This window comes from Embiotoca jacksoni, unplaced genomic scaffold (assembly GCF_022577435.1).
Source record: "Embiotoca jacksoni isolate LCO1_2020_lvr unplaced genomic scaffold, fEmbJac1.0.p SCAF_29, whole genome shotgun sequence".
Taxonomy (NCBI): domain Eukaryota; kingdom Metazoa; phylum Chordata; class Actinopteri; family Embiotocidae; genus Embiotoca; species Embiotoca jacksoni.
In genome coordinates, this window is record NW_027185380.1 from 644,792 (window position 1) to 660,503 (window position 15,712).

The following is a 15,712-nucleotide window of genomic DNA, read 5'->3' on the forward strand; positions in this document are numbered from 1 at the left end:
AAGAAAAATGCCAATAATAAGGTTAAATGAAATGGATCAAAGACAGATTTTTATTCCTCAGTCAAGGACATGTTACTATTGCATCAAAACATGGCTGAGCCTCATCTGAAAATACGAGTCTGACCAGGCTGATGGTCAGAAAACGATTGAAAAATAATACATTTGATACTCGTGTCTGAGCTGCATATGACGACTTGAGGGCTTCAAACAATCAGGTTAAAGCTCGATTATCCGGGAGTCTTGGATATTTGTTAATTACTTCCTCCGGTACTAATTTGCCTGGAGAAGTCTAAGAGCTACTGCGGAAATAAGCGCGCTTCAGAGACATTACCAGGCTGATTCCTGATCCAAAGCAACAAGGCGCCCGACTGGAGAGCCAAACGGCACCACCTCCAGCCGAGCCCATTATCATTTCAAACAGGTTCAACAGTACAGCGACAATTTAACTGCCCATGTAATGACACGCTTTAATTACCCCCGCAAGGAGCCTCTGGCACCTGCACACCATTCATTTAACGAGAAGCAGGGGGACGCAGCGAGCGACGGCAACGTCCACGTACGGTGTACTCGAACACGCCACCATGCAGGGCGGGAGTTTGTTCGCAGAGACGCACGACTCCACCACTATACATCAGCAATGTGTTGACAGCAGTCCACCACCCCACCCTGTTCCAGTCATTTTTACAAAGCTAGAAATAAGCTGTTAAAAAAAACTAGGAAAAGGCTTCAATCAAGCAAGTGTACTTTATGCTCTTGTGAACACCTGGAAATCACAGCGTGCAAATAATTTAGAGTCCGCATGGTCACGGTCTTATTTGTTAGCAGTTGTGTCATAAATCAATGTGGTGAGGATTTATTGATGTTTAAAACCAATCCAAACAGTCCCTCGCGAAGGGATCAGCTGTGCGACCATGCTGACGAACCCATCAATAAAATCAAAATTAACCTCCGGCATTCAAGTTGTTTCGTATAAACTCTGCCCCCTAAACAGACTGACCAGACAAACAGATCTTTGTTGATGAGTTTCAGTCTCCGTTTTGGTCTGAAAAAAGCTCAATATCAAACCGGTTACTCAGAATGCGGACGGGCGATGTCTACCGAACAAAACTATCGCGAGCTTTCCTAGATCGGTATCAAACCGTGTCCCGCTGTGCCCTCCAGAGCTCGTTAAAAAAAAAAAAAAAAAACTTAATGATCATTGGAATTAATCGCAGCTCATTCTTGTAACTAATCAGCAAAATGCGATTGCGGCGATTCGATTGTGATGACTATCAGCCGTCTGCAACGGACCGCGGCGGCGTCCGTCAGCCCAACACAAGTTCAGACTAACGAGAGTCCGGCAACGGGCTGTAATGAATGCAAGACGACGCAAGACATAAAGTCTTAATCTACAATCTTTGGAAATGTTGTGCAGTAAAAATGAATCCGCAATATAAACACTGGATACAATATATATATATATATATATTTTTTTTTAGCACCGTTTAAAACGTGTCCATACACTGGAGGAAAAAGCTACACTGTCCAGGTAAAGTAGCATCCTGATATAAGAAATAAAAAAACCCACATCAGTTTCATTTTGACCTGAGATTCTGCAGAAGCAAACAAACACCGGAGCTTCCTCGTGTGTCCCGTGAGTTCAGACCCACGAGAGGCTCCTAAACACGCTACTTCATAGACCTGAAGGAATACCTGCAGCATCACAACAAAAGGGGCTCGCGATGCCGTAGGAAATGTCTCCATGGCAGCCCATAGCCAAATTTGAATTCGGCGGTTTACCCATTCAAAAGTGATAAAGCCACTTGGTCCATGACGGACCATTCGCAGGGCTTAAAACGGTGGTTTGCCCCGAGGCTCCAACCTCAACGAGAATAATGAGAGTATTTTCATACATCGAGGCTGCAGGATGCGTCTCGTCAACCGGGTGGGCAGCATGCACGATAGCTCCTTTTAAAAAAATGAGACGGGTGTCAGGTTTTCCACACACTCTGCCCGACCTGTAACCGAGACGCTGGTTTGCAAAAATTCGGAGGAAAGTCTCTTTTTAAAAGCCAGAATGCGCAACACCTAATCTCTAAAAACAACTGTTGATATAAATGAGCCTCGCAGTTTGGACCGGCAGCTTTCGGAAGTTATCTGGGTAAGGAGGACAGCGCAAGAGGGACTCTGGTGCATTCTGGCTCAGACAGAAATATGTCCAAATTTAGTGGAAAGTCACTGGAAGAGCCAACACGAGAAGCTCAAATCAAGTGACAAGCTCCAAAGGATTTAAATGCAGTGTTGCATTGGAAGGAATCTGCGCATATAAAAGACGCCTTTTGTCCACAAAACCCACATGAAGATTTGCTAATTGTTCAAAAGGCTGAAACATGTTTCCCCTTCCTGAGGCGCCGAGTAAGAAAACAGCCTTCAAATAATCACGGCGAAGCGCTTGTACACGCTCGCGCCTCGTGCGAAATCACAGAAAGAACAAAACAAAGCGTTCTCAGAGGAAATCCCGGCTCCCTCCGCCCCGCGTCCATTTAAGATGAAGAGCGTGGAGTCAGATGGTCACGACAGACTTCGGCTCACACGGGCTTCCGCATGGGGCAGCTGTCCACGTCACACAGTCGCCACTACACTGCAGCTTTGTTGACGGGGCGACGCGGATATCTGTTCGACTTGGGATGACGGGCCGATCGTATCCAAGACGCAAAAAAAATGTGCAGCCCGTGTCTGCCGGGAAGAAAACCGGAAGGTGGAGCGCCGATCGTTTTGTTTTTTTTTTCCTCCCGCGGCGTCTTCGAACACGAGCCGCTTCGTGCCGGAGCTCGACGTCTTGCCGCGACGTCGGCTTTTTCAAAAAATTGCAATATTCAAGTTGTCAGTCTGAGATGGGGGGAAAAAAAAAAATCGCACACAGAGACGATCTTCTAAAAATGACTCTGAGGATTGGGTCGACTTGTTTTTATTAAATTTGTAAAGTTAATAAAACGATTTACCCTGATATTTCAAGCAATAAGCTGTGTGTAAGTCAAAGTCCCCGTGTGTGTGTGTGTGTGTGTGTGTGTGTGTGTGTGTGTGTGTGTGTGTGTGTGTGTTGCATGAAACAGCTAAAGCTAAAAGGTCATCAACAGTGCCAGACTAGTGATAATTTAAAATCAGGCAGAGCAATAAAACGGTAATTTGTTTTAGACATTTGAGCTATAATGACTTGTATATTTAATAAAAGGGAGAAAAACAGAAAAAGAAAAATATGCATCGTGTCTGATGGATTGTGAGTATATTGACCTCCGAGTCCTCAAAAGGTAAAAAAGAAAACAACCTTAAAATGACATGAAATTGAAATCTAAATGAAAATCAGATTGCGAGAAGTTTGTAATATGGAAGCGGAGATTTAATCTGTTCTTTGAGTTCAGACATTACTGCAACGGTCACGGACAAGTGGATCAGATATCCAAATCATCAAGTCAGTGACGGGGCTTGGACGTTATTCCCGAAGCACAAAGTTCACTGTGCTATAAAAGGATAGCTACAGCATCCCTGTTGTTTAAGGTGGGGCTGTAAAAAATTTATAAAAATTAAAAAAAAAAAAAAAAACTTCAAAAAAGGCTGGGAGGCAGGTCCTACTTGTAGAAGACGAGCAAGCGTCTCGTCAGGACTCTGCAAGCGGCAGAGACAAACGTAGCATCGCTGCAGAGCTCAAACTAGGCACAAAAAAAAAGAAAGAGAAACGCTTACATTTAACCTGATAAAAACAAACAAAACACTGCTCTACTCCATCATCTTTGACATTTTACAGACTTTAATTGCTGTAAAATCAGAAAAATAATATTGACTGAATGTGCCTACAATCATTCTTGTGTAAAGGTGGGAAAATTGACTCAAAAAACAACAACAACCAACCAACATTGGCTCTTTGCGGAACGCGTGAAGACGATGCAGCAAAAACCGCAACCTTAAAATACAAACAATCGAGGAGAGCTCTCGCACACAAAAAAAAACAACAACAACAACAACAAAAAAAGCTCTCCGTCGTCCGCACCTCGGGGACATCGGCCCGGCCGGCTGATTGCAGGATCAATACGGAGCGGAGCCGAATCGCAGGTGAGACTCGTTGCGAGCGGCTTTCCGCGAGGCCGCCCCGGGACCCGCCGGAGCTCGGATGGGGGAAGGAGAGAGAGGCGAGATAATTGTTTACTAGAGGCCTATGCGGCCGTCTCCTAGCAACAGCTCCGACGAGCTCCGTGTCAGGTGTGAGCTCAAACACAAACATCCTGCCGGTTGTTCCTTTGTTGCATCAACGGACAGAGCCGGTGATATTTTGAGCACATTTTCATGTTCCTCAAAACGCACAGACTGGATGTGGGAGTGTTCGTAGCTTCCGGCTCTTGAAAAATGAGGCCGATGTCGAAGCGCTTTAAACTACGATACCGCGAGTTATTTTGGTTTTTGCTTGCTAAACCAAAGCTGTGTTTTTTTTTGGGCGGGGGGGGCGTGTCTATTTGATTGACGGGCCTGTGGTGCAGTCAGTCAGGTTGCAGCTGTCGGTGGGCGGGATGTAGTATCGCCGGGTTTCCCCGTCAGATTTAGTGACGTCCACCGCTCGCTCCTCCCCCGGCTCGCCCGAACACGGTCACCGCCGGCTTCAAAATCGGTAACAATCACCGGGTTCACCATCTCGGCGAAGGTTTGGGATCACCACGCGTGTCCGTATAAGCCTTTTTTTTTTTCCCTGGCGTCGGACTGGTTTCAGCTGAAGATAAATTGCACGACGCAGCCTTCAAATTCCAGCATTTACCCACAAGGCACTTCACGCATCAAGTATTCAGGCGCACAAACAGCTGAGGTTTGAACTTCTGCGCCGCGCGGGTCGTTTGCGCAGCGGACTCGAGAGTATTCCCGAGTGCGCATCCTCCTGCTCATTTGTGCAAGTCCTGCACGGGCAGACGGCTCGGGGGAGTTCGACCTTCACTTACTCCTGACACAAATTCAAATCGAGTTCCGACGGCGACGGCGACACGAGTACTAAAGCGGACGCCGCGTGCGTTTTGACGTACGGCCGGCCGGGAGAGCGAGCCGAAACCCACGGAGGTAGTTTTGGGTTTGAGCCAGGAAAAAAAAACAAAAAAAAACACGATCTTCGGCAGGTCCGTGCAGATCAACGCGTCACTTCGACGTGAACGACGTCGTCCACGTCCGGCGAAGGAAATCCCGCCGTTTGAAACGATCGGCGGCGCGGGACTATCCACACGGCGAGGCGGCGCACCAGCGAAGTAAACCGACACAAACCCGCGGCGCACACACACACACACACACACACACACACACTTTATGAACTCCACAGACGGGCTGTTCAGACCTCAGAGAATAAACCGCGTTGGCTTTCCGCCCGAATAAGAACGCAGTGAAAGCGGGAACGGTTAAACCGACGCCGCCCGAGCGTCGGCAGGTTCTCTGGCGAACTGCGCGCGTCTCGCTTTGGGAGCGGAGTGAGACGGCAGGTCTGACGGCCCCGTCTCCGGGTCCGGAGCGGATTCGGTAACATCGAACGAGAAATTCCACCGGCAATTTCATTAGCGATCAGACGGGGAAGTGAGACGTGCGCCTCGCTTCCTGTCTCCCGTCTCTCCCCTGAAGTGCACACGGCGGCTCGGGCCGACGAAATGGAAACTCGATCAGCGGCCGTGTTAATGTTTGATGTCCACGCGGGCCCGGCCGGCTGAAAGGTACCGATCCGGCGGACCTGAACGTCGTTTCTTAAAGCAGTTGTTCAAACATTTTGGGAAACTTGCTCATTTCAGTCTATTTTCTTTCAGTCCGGTGAGAAGACTGACGCTCACGTCTGTAACATACAGTGTGAAGCTGGAGATGCACACTGACTAGCCTGAAGACTAGAAATGGGGGAGGGGGGGGGGGGGGGGGGGGGGAATGTGGAGCCTGGCCTACTTGCATTCAAAATTGTACTTTCTTTGTTTAATTGGCACTAAAGAGGTGTAAAAACAACAAGTGTCTCATTGTTTTTTTAAGATGTGCTGTTTGTATTTCTTAATGAACAAATGCAACCTATTTGTATTGCGCTAATTAGCTAAAAAACTTTGGATTACAATAAGAACAATGCCTGAACGAAAAGAGAAGCAGCAGCAGCAGCAGCAGCAGCAGCAGCATCAGAAAACGTTTCCTGTAAATCCAGAGCTGCAGAGCGCCGGCTGAGCTCAGAGGCAGCAGCGTCCGTCGGTCTCTTTTCCTGGCACGCCGGCGGGACAAGCCAGAGCTCGAAAAAAAAAATCACTGGTAGATTTCCAAAGAACGGATAAGCATCGTGTAATCTGAGTAAATCAGCCATTAGCGACCGCATCACGGTGGTGCGACGATGACAAGACGGAAGAGACGAGAGGAGACGAGGCTGCGACGTCTGTGAGCCTCCAACAGAAGCGGCCGCCTTTCCCAGAAATGCAGGATGATATTCAGAGTTAGAGCAACAACAACAACAACAACAACAAAAAAAACACCAGACTGGGACTCGAGAGCCAGTTGAGAAAATTAAAAAGCATCAGAGGGTATTTTTTTATTATTCCGAATTTCCCCCAAAAACAAATCACAGCTCGTGTCGGATTATGTGGAAGAGTAGTTTGACGAGACCTCGAGAAGTCGGACCGAACGAAGACGTCCCTCCGACGTCTGACTGACTGACTTGCGCACGCTTCGCAACAGCCGTCGAGATGTCTGTCGGGCGTCATCGGGAGAATAATAAATGCAGATCGCCCAGAGCATTAAAAAAAGAAACCCGTGCAAGTCTACCCCCCCCGCCCCCCTCCACTCCCCCCGCGAGTCTGGAAGCTAAATTAAAATAATTCGTGCCTGGTTTCGTTTTCGGGACCGTCGCCGAAGGCTGCCGGGAGATGACGGTCGTCGCTGGTTTTACATGGGGCTCGAACACGGGCGGTCGTCCAGATGACACGGCCAACAGTACACTGCATCTTTGTTTCTGCAGCGGGGAAAGCAACAACGCCGCAGCCAGTGACCCTGACAGGCTCGTTGTGACATCTGGCACTGGAATAGTGCACCGTTATCCGCCGGCGGCACTTAACAGAAGGATAACGCGCCAGAATAGCCCTCTTCACCTCTGCCTCGAGGTGTCCGTCAAGGAGGCGAACAAGAGACAACTCGGCGGTTCATATTCTAGGAGAACGTGAGGTTAACAAATCCAAAGTAACGGCTCAGGTGATAAACCACCTGCTGGTTTTTTAACAATAGACTCACACTGAATATATATATATATATATATATATATATATATATACAGCCTTTGACGTGTGAAATCACACCCTTGCTATTTTCCCCTGAAGCTTGATAACGTTAGTTCACAAAAGGTGGGCCGCCTGCAGGAAACGCCGAAATCATTAAATACACATAAGTACAGAGACGATACTTGAATCAAACGTGTGACGCCGTGACGACAAAAGGCTGCGAAAACATGTGCTCTGCTTTCAAGACAACAGCTTGAGCGTCAGCACCAAACCTACCACAGAAATCTACTTTCTCTATTTTGTACATAAATTTGAACAGAAGTTAGTTATTGTCAATCATTTCACTGCTTAATCAGCCAAAGTTTTTTTTCTTTCTGGATAATATTGAAAACATCTGAATAGCCAAGGATATTCAAATCGCCATCGTAGACGACAAAGGAAACCAGATCAAAATCTCTTTTCCGAGTGGCGCCGGGGATTTTTGCTTAAAGAAAATTCCTTCGCCGCTAAATCGTTTAACCAAATTGTGTCTGATTAATTTTCGTCTAATCTAAATTCATAAACTGTGATCCACAAAACATCAAAGGTATTGTGGAAAATGGTCAGTTATTTACACCTTCAGATGTCTTGTTTTGTCCAACCTACCAGAGACATTCAGTTTATTGTCGCATTTGATAAAGAAAAGCAACCAAACCTCACAACTGCAATTAGAGGATTCTTCTTATTCTGGCATTTTTTTTTTGCTTGAAAAACTACTACGAATTTGTTCTCAAAATTGCCATTTCAGCTGTACCCAATGTACATTTTCTGGTTCGTACGTCAAAGTCCACTACGACAGCCAACTATGCAATAAATAAATCGGAATAAAAACAGCAGCCTCGTTTCAAAAACGCTACGACACGATGTCGTTCGAATCAAAAATCACAAAAAGGCGCACCGAAACTCGGTACGGCAAGAACGAGATGTTATCAAAAACCTAAAAGTGTGTTAGGTGATATTTTTAATATTCTTTTTTTATTTATTTTCCCCTCTCCTTCCCTTTTATTACATTCCTTATTGGCGTGCCTAATTCATCAGCCATCACTCATTCGCCGTCAGATGAGTTTAACCGCCCCGGAGGGGCCACCAGGGGCCACCTGGCACCCACAGCAGGAGAGGAAGCTGTGGGGTGCTGGAGGGGAGGAGGTGGGAGGAGGTGTGGGGGGGGGGGGGGGGAGGGGGGGAGGAGGGAGGGGAGGGGGGGGGAGGATACTCAAAACCAGCGAACCGCTCGCCGCGCAGGCATCTGAACACGCACATCTCCAGCTCGCGGCATCACGCCGGTCATTAATCACTCCGGTAGAGAATTCATGGAAGCATCCATTCAATCATCCCGTTCTCATTCACCTGTGAGGACTTGTCACTTTTATATGATCCGATACCTCAGAGACGTCGAGTCCAAATTTGATTTTTGATTTTTTTTTTTCCCCCTAGCCTGTAGAAAATCCCTTTTTCCTTTAGCTTTGCATTTTCCCCCCCAAAACAAAAATCATCCATCAGCAGTGGCGATCTTCGTAAAGCAAACGTCACCAGACGGATCGTCAAAACGCCAAATCTGAAATGGCGAATCAGCAAAAAAAAAAAAAAAAAAAAAAAAAAAAAAAAATGGTGAAGCGAAAAGCTTTTCCACAACTCCATACGAGAAGTAACAATGTCCAGCCCCCCTCCCCGCCCCACCACCACCACCACCACCACCACCACCACCAGCCCGGCAGGATCTCCATATCAAAGCGTTTCCCCGGTCTAATCACCCCATCGTGAGCCCTCGGCAGGTGCGGGCTGGCGGAGCTGGAACAACGCCAGTCCTCATATATCAGGGCAACTTTAAAAGATGACCCAGATGACACTGCGAAACACTGGAGCTGCAACCGGATCCTCGCGGAGCATGCAATCGTTTAGCCCTGATGCGTGTCAATTCTCTATACGGACAGGAAGCTGCTAAACATCCCCCCCCCCCAATCCCTCCCTCTCCCCACTCCCCTCTTTAATGAGGTCCATCTCCTCCGCAGAAGACACCCGCCCCCCCCCCCGTGACCCGAGAACAAATCGTTAAGGATGTTTGATACGAATATTACACCGATGTCGTCTATGAAGAGGCAACTTTTCCACAGATTGTTTGGCTTCCACGCCGGAGCTTACTGGACAGCAGTACTGTTACTGTTGAGCTGCAATAACAATTGTTTAATTTGGGGGGGGGGGGGGTAAGTTATTCTGCAGCTATTTTGATAATCTATTGATCATTCAGGTCATTATTTAAAACAAATATGAAGACAAACTTGATGCTTCCAGGGACTCAAATGTGAGAAATAATCTAACAAATGGAATATTTCGGGGAGCTTTTAGACCGATTCGCGGGCATTTGAGGACATCCTGTGCTCGAGGATGTTGACGAAACATTTTCCCACCGTTTTGCAAAATAAAACTTAAAATGAAGAAAACGACCCGCCAGGTTCATCAAAACTGGAAATGATCTGCAGTTTCACTCGCAAGGCCAGCGCAACTGCGACGGATCTCAATTTGAAAGGGTACTTTATTAATATAAGCGCTGCTACAGAGTACTGCGTGAATGGGAGAGTGGTCCCTAAATATTCCTGAATGGTTTGGAGGATGCGATGCTCCAGGTGTGTGGGCAGAGACGTCACAGCCAGCGCTAATTTGCCCAAATTTTAAACCGGGTTCTGTCGGATGATCTGCCAAAAAGACAACAGCAAAAAAACAAAAAAAAACAAAAAAAAAAAATATCACACTCACCGGCCACGCAAACTGGAAGGGGATCAAAATCTTGCCAGCCTCGTCGATCTTGTTCGGGTTATTCTTGGCGCTCTTAAAAGAAAACATATTTCCACCGAGAACTTGGGTAGATCCAGCTCCGAACATGCATTGGCCGCGGGTGGTGACCTCCATCTGGTACTCCTTCAGGCACACTTTGAAGTAAGTGTCGCACTCGTCTCGAGTGCAGCGCAGGTCCTGGGAGCTCCTGGAGCCGTCGCAGCACTCCCCGTCCGCCACCTCGCCGTTCACATTCTCCACGGAGATCAGCTGCAGCTCGAAATAGCCGGTTGACTGCGCCACCTAGAAACAACACGTTTTAAAACAGACATCACCACCACCACCCCCCCCCCCCCCCCCCCACACACACACACACACACAAACAATTTGTTTTTAATATAGGCCCCGTGTAAACAAGACCAGTGCGCGATTTGTGCCGCTTAATCTGGTGCGTAAAGATGGGCAAGTGGCCAAACTGTGTCTTTAGTCTCAATTAAATCCGAATATCAAGGCTTTGCAGAACTGGGTGGATTGTGCCAAAAAAAAATAATTTGGTTCCATCATGAACGGAGCACGTGAGCAGCCTCCGGTTTGCATGCTGGGTTTTTGTTTTTTTTTAATTTTTTTTTAGACAACCAGGTTTACTCTCAAGAACGGGATCAATTTAACCGCTGCAGCAGCCAAGTGATGCAATGCAACTTGGGCTACAACTTGTTTGGTTCAGGCCTCAATTCTCCCCTCTCTCTCTCTCCCCCCACCACCCCCCCCCCAAAAAAAAAAAAAAAAAAAACGGGGACTCGGGATTTCACCAAAATGGAGAGTATACAGTTATCGATTCTTTGGACTTCGCACAGGTCACGGAAACACGACCACATGCTCCAAAACGGACGGCTAGGCTAATTCAATTATCGATTAAATGTGATGCTAATATGGCAACGCCGGAGAGCGAATAAGATATATCTGCCCACGCCCACCAACTTTTGACAATGGTCAAATTTAAACACGTATTTCATGCATGCAGAACAGAAGAAATGATCATTGATTAAAATAAAATTTAAAAAAAAATAAGATCTTTTTTTTTTTTTTTTTTACCTCCGTCCATAACGTCAGCAGCAGGCACACTATGAAGCAATTCCTAATCCTGCTGCGTTTCCACATGCCGATTAATTAGAGTGTCATAGAGGGGAGGGGGGGGCAGAAACGGTAAGAAAAAAAGACAAAACAGCCGCGGACCCGGCGACCAGTTCCTCCTCTCGTGACATGCAAAAAAAAAGAAAATATTCGCATGCGTGTTGCCTCCGCCGCGTCCGTCCGGATTGCGCCGAGGCGTTTTACATGCGTGCCGTGCCGTGCCGTGCCGTGCTGTGCGAGGAGACGGGCGGATTGCAGAGCCGTTGCTGCTGGTCCATGTACAGGAGTGCCGCACCGTCAAATCTCTCCACACAGCAACTGAGATGTTTGGTAGGCACAGCCTGAGGAGAGGGACGTCTGCTTTGATTGGCAGCTCCGCAAACCACTTACCAATTGGCCAGCGGGCAGTCTCTGAGCCAACCGGATTAAGAGGCGCACAATAGTATAATAACCCCCACCGTCGCCCCCGCCGCCGCCGCCGCCCCCCCCCACTACTCCCTCCTTCCTCGGCCCTCCTCCTCCGCCGCCGCCTCCTCCCCAAAAAAACTTGAATTATACTGGATTTTTCTATTTGAGCTGCGTTTAGACAAACCGCATTACAGCGCGCAAAACAAAGCGGGGGTCGACTTTAATTAAACGCAGCCGCACACATATTATAATGAGCCGTGGCCATTAGCCTGTTTCAAATTGGGGACCTTATCGGCGCTGCGTTGCATTTAATTGCAGTCTTAATTGGGGCGCGGAGGCAAATTTGGAGGACTTTGCTTTGGCGTCACTTCATTCCAAACATTAAAGTGTAATTTGCTCCTGAAACTTTTCAAATTGAGTCCTGCAAGTGGGCCGCATTTAAGGGTTCCGCGTGGACTGACTGCTGGAGACTTGTCACGCGATTTATGGCAACGATAAGGTGATTATAAATGTACATTAAATAAGCAGTTTCCCTTGCTTTTCCTTCATTTTATGGCTGATTTAAATCCCCCCCCCCCCACACACACACACCTTGTGATAAAGCTACGTCTACTATTCACCTCCCAACTCATTCGTGATATTATATGGGGAAATGAAGTTATGATTTATTATTCTTGCCAAAACAAACATGCTTCACTGGTCTGTTTCTGCAGCGTTAATGTCTATTAAAAGTAAAAACTGCCCCTACACCACGCAGCACTTTTTAAGACAATCCATTGCAGTAGTTCAGAGCGCCCTCTACTGTCCATGCAACACTCACCAGTCAACTAAAAGACATTAAATATGCATCATTAGACATGCTGTTCTTTTTGTAATGTTCTCATTACTTGTTAGATATTGTACGGATATTCAATTTTAATTAAAAAAACAAACAAAAAAAAAAACGACTCTTGGTGCAGCATTCTCCATTCATACAGTTTTCTCTTACATTTGAAGTCCTTTGCTCTTATTCCCATTTTATTTGTCTCTGCTGCCTCCCATCACTTTGAACATATAAGGCCACATTAAAGCACTGCACCTCTGACAAGTCCTCAGCTCATCTCGACACACAACGTGCAAGGTGTCCACTTCCTGTAAAGTGACGACCTCAGCAACAAGTGCGTGTCTCCCTCTAAACCTGACCCCCCCCCCCCCCCCTTCCCCTCCCCCCTCCCAACCATACTGTACATACAAGCACATATATACAGATGTAAACATTTGCACAGGCTGGTCTCAGTCTGGGATATTTGCATCACCTGACAGCGCGGCCGGTCAGGTGATCTGGTCTTTGCAGACAGATGGCCAATGGTTGCCAGTGTTTTTCCGTGCTTTGTATGGTGATGAGCAGTAGTGGTGCTTTTGATCTTTCTTCCTCGAAACTAAGAATACATAATTACATTTTAGAGCAAGTGTTAAGTTGGCTGTGTGAAGGGGAAGGAAAACAGAGTACAGAAATCTTAAAACACTTTGAATAAAAGGTTAAAAAAAAAGAGTGTAAATAACTTTGTGCTGAAAAAAATGCAGGTACGACCCCGTAAGTCCCATTTATATTCCCCTCCCTCCTCCATCTATCCTGGTTTCCACCCAGTTTACACACCCGGAGAAACATGGAAGTGCCAGATTACACTTAAATAAGAGTGACGTACCTTATTTTCTGGGTAAACATCAATAGATGGCACATTATTCTTTGACCTAACATTCATTTACAGATATTTTCTTTAGCAAAGAGCTAATTGAGCTAGTGGCCAAATATTTTGGCCTTCTTAAATTAAGTGTAATCTTGTAGTTCTTTGTCATTATAATTGCAAGACGGAAGCTCCATTCAAAACTCAGGCTGCATACAGCAGTTTGGTGTCCTGTGTTTATAAATTTTTGTACAAAATACAATGATGATTGGAAGTCATTTAAATAAAATGTGTATCTACATAAACGGGGTTGGACACTTTGACTGGAAACTGCAGGGATGGGAGGTTGTTTTCAGGTCAATACCAGCTAACAGTCCAACTTACCTGCCAGACATGGTTCTCAATAGATCTCCATTAAACATCTTCGCTCCGGACAATAACGGCGTTCGGTGGAAGTTAGTGCCGACCTACAGTGTGTTGGCCGAACCTGTGACGACACATTTCCCTTTAACATCGACCTACTCTGAAATTCAACCTGCTACCGGGAGCCGCCCAACCCCCCCCCCCCTCCCCGTGTGACAACAAGAGAGAGGAGCTGCCAATCAAAGTGTGTTTGACAGCAGCCCCCTCCTCCTCCACCTTCTCCTCCTCCTCCCATGTCGCCGTCTCCTTCTCATCAGGCGACAGCCAGCCCGTCAGATAGGCCTTGAAGGAGGCCTGAGCCGCCGCGAACGCTTTGACTGGAACATTTCACACGCTGTCACAAGTGCATGTGAGGGCCTTGAGTTAAGGATCACACTTAGTTAAAGGGCCCGTGGGTGTTGAAGGAACGACGTGTAGGAGTATATGTGCGTGTATCCTTGACTGGTTAACACCATGGTCTGTATATGGTCCGTGGTCCGGACTGAAATATGTCGGCAACATTCGGATGTATTGCCATCAGCTTTATGGTGCCACAAGAATGAGCCTCATTGACTTCAGTGACCTCCTGACCTTTTATCTAGAGCCACAACGAGGTTGGCATTTGTGGTTCTGAAATATCTCAGCAACTGCTGCAACCTGTTATCACGGCAAAGCGTGAAATAGACACGCCAGTCCCCTACAGCAAATTGTGAGATAGCCCGGCTTTGCGCTGTCTGGGTCTGAAAGTTACACGTTTATTAAAGCATGGAACTTAAACACACTTAAATGTCATGTGACCCAGGATCAAACAGAGGTTCTGAGACCAAGACATGACAAAGGACATTTTTTGGTGAAGTTGGGAGGAAGGAGGGGGAGGGGGGGGTTTTGGTGTCATTAGTCACAGACCACCATGGAGGACGATGAGGTTCCAACTCAGGAGGTGGCACTGTTTTTCTGGAGTTGTTTTTCATTTCCAAACCGTAACCATGTTCCTTTTCCCCGAAGCCCAACCATTTTATTTTTTTCCCAAACCCCAACCAGAACCCCGACAACGTGTTTTTGCTAGAAGTTTAATTTTCCTGTAACTCACACGGCTCTGACCATGCAGTACATTTCATTTTCATCCCCTGCAGGAAAACGTGAAACTTTCACGCCTAGACAGCACAAAGCGTGGCTATCCCACGTTTTGCCGTAGTGGACCGGCGTGTCTATTTCACGCTTTTCCGTGATACCGGCTTGCGACAAATGGCCCATAAAGTTAGTACGCAAATTCATGTCCACTTCAGAATGAATCATTTTTGATTAAATACCTACAAAACGGATGTCATTAGCGTCAGTCTGAGCTGTTCTTAGCGTTAGTGCTCCTGAGAAAATGCATCTCCGTTTACACCTGCTGAACATCTGCATGCAGCATCGCCGCTGTGAGCGTATTAGCATGCTGGTGTTAACATGCAGCTCAAAGCACGTAAATACAGCCTCACACAACTGCTAATGTGTCTCAAGACTTAGTCTCTCTTTCCAATGTGCCCAAGTCAAGGCTAATTTCTCGGGCTAAAGCCATAAATCCAACATATTTCCATGCCCCTATTATCATTCAGCGCTTCATTACACAGGATGATGTTCATGTTGAGGTACAACAACAAAAAATGCCTCCGTAAAAGCATTTAGACCTTAACGATTCACTAATACGAGCCTCTCCATTCAAAGCGTGACTAATGAAATTAGCTAAGCATCTCTTTAAGCCTGAGTGATCCACCAGAGGAAACTGGATGCATTTTTTCCTTTATGTTAAAAATAAAAAAATAAAGAAGACAAAAAAAAAAAAAAAAAAAAAAAAGATTTGCACAAACTGTGTCTGAAAATCCGAGCAGCAAAAGAAAAATACAGTCTAATAATTTTTAGACGTTCAGCTGCTCTGTGAAGCCCTGCTTTATCACATCAGTCACGGATAATATCTGTAACGCCATTAAAGACTAATATTAACGCCGAACTGATGTATCTCCCGATTCTAACACCTACCGGAGGGGCCTCGGGCGCTGCGAGCCTACCTTGTCTTCCTGTTTGCACACA

The 15,712-nt window shown here is 46.6% G+C and overlaps 1 protein-coding gene across 1 annotated transcript in view; it reads right to left on the reverse strand.

Moving 5' to 3' along the window:
• The window catches only part of jag2b (jagged canonical Notch ligand 2b), a 45,506-nt gene extending 34,023 nt beyond the window's left edge, over nt 1–11,483 (reverse strand). The window contains 2 exon segments of the mRNA XM_069161714.1: nt 10,020–10,340; nt 11,130–11,483. Of these exon segments, the coding sequence (XP_069017815.1) occupies nt 10,020–10,340; nt 11,130–11,195 (387 nt within the window). The 5' untranslated portion in view covers nt 11,196–11,483.
• Nucleotides 11,484–15,712: the final 4,229 nt, after the last annotated feature.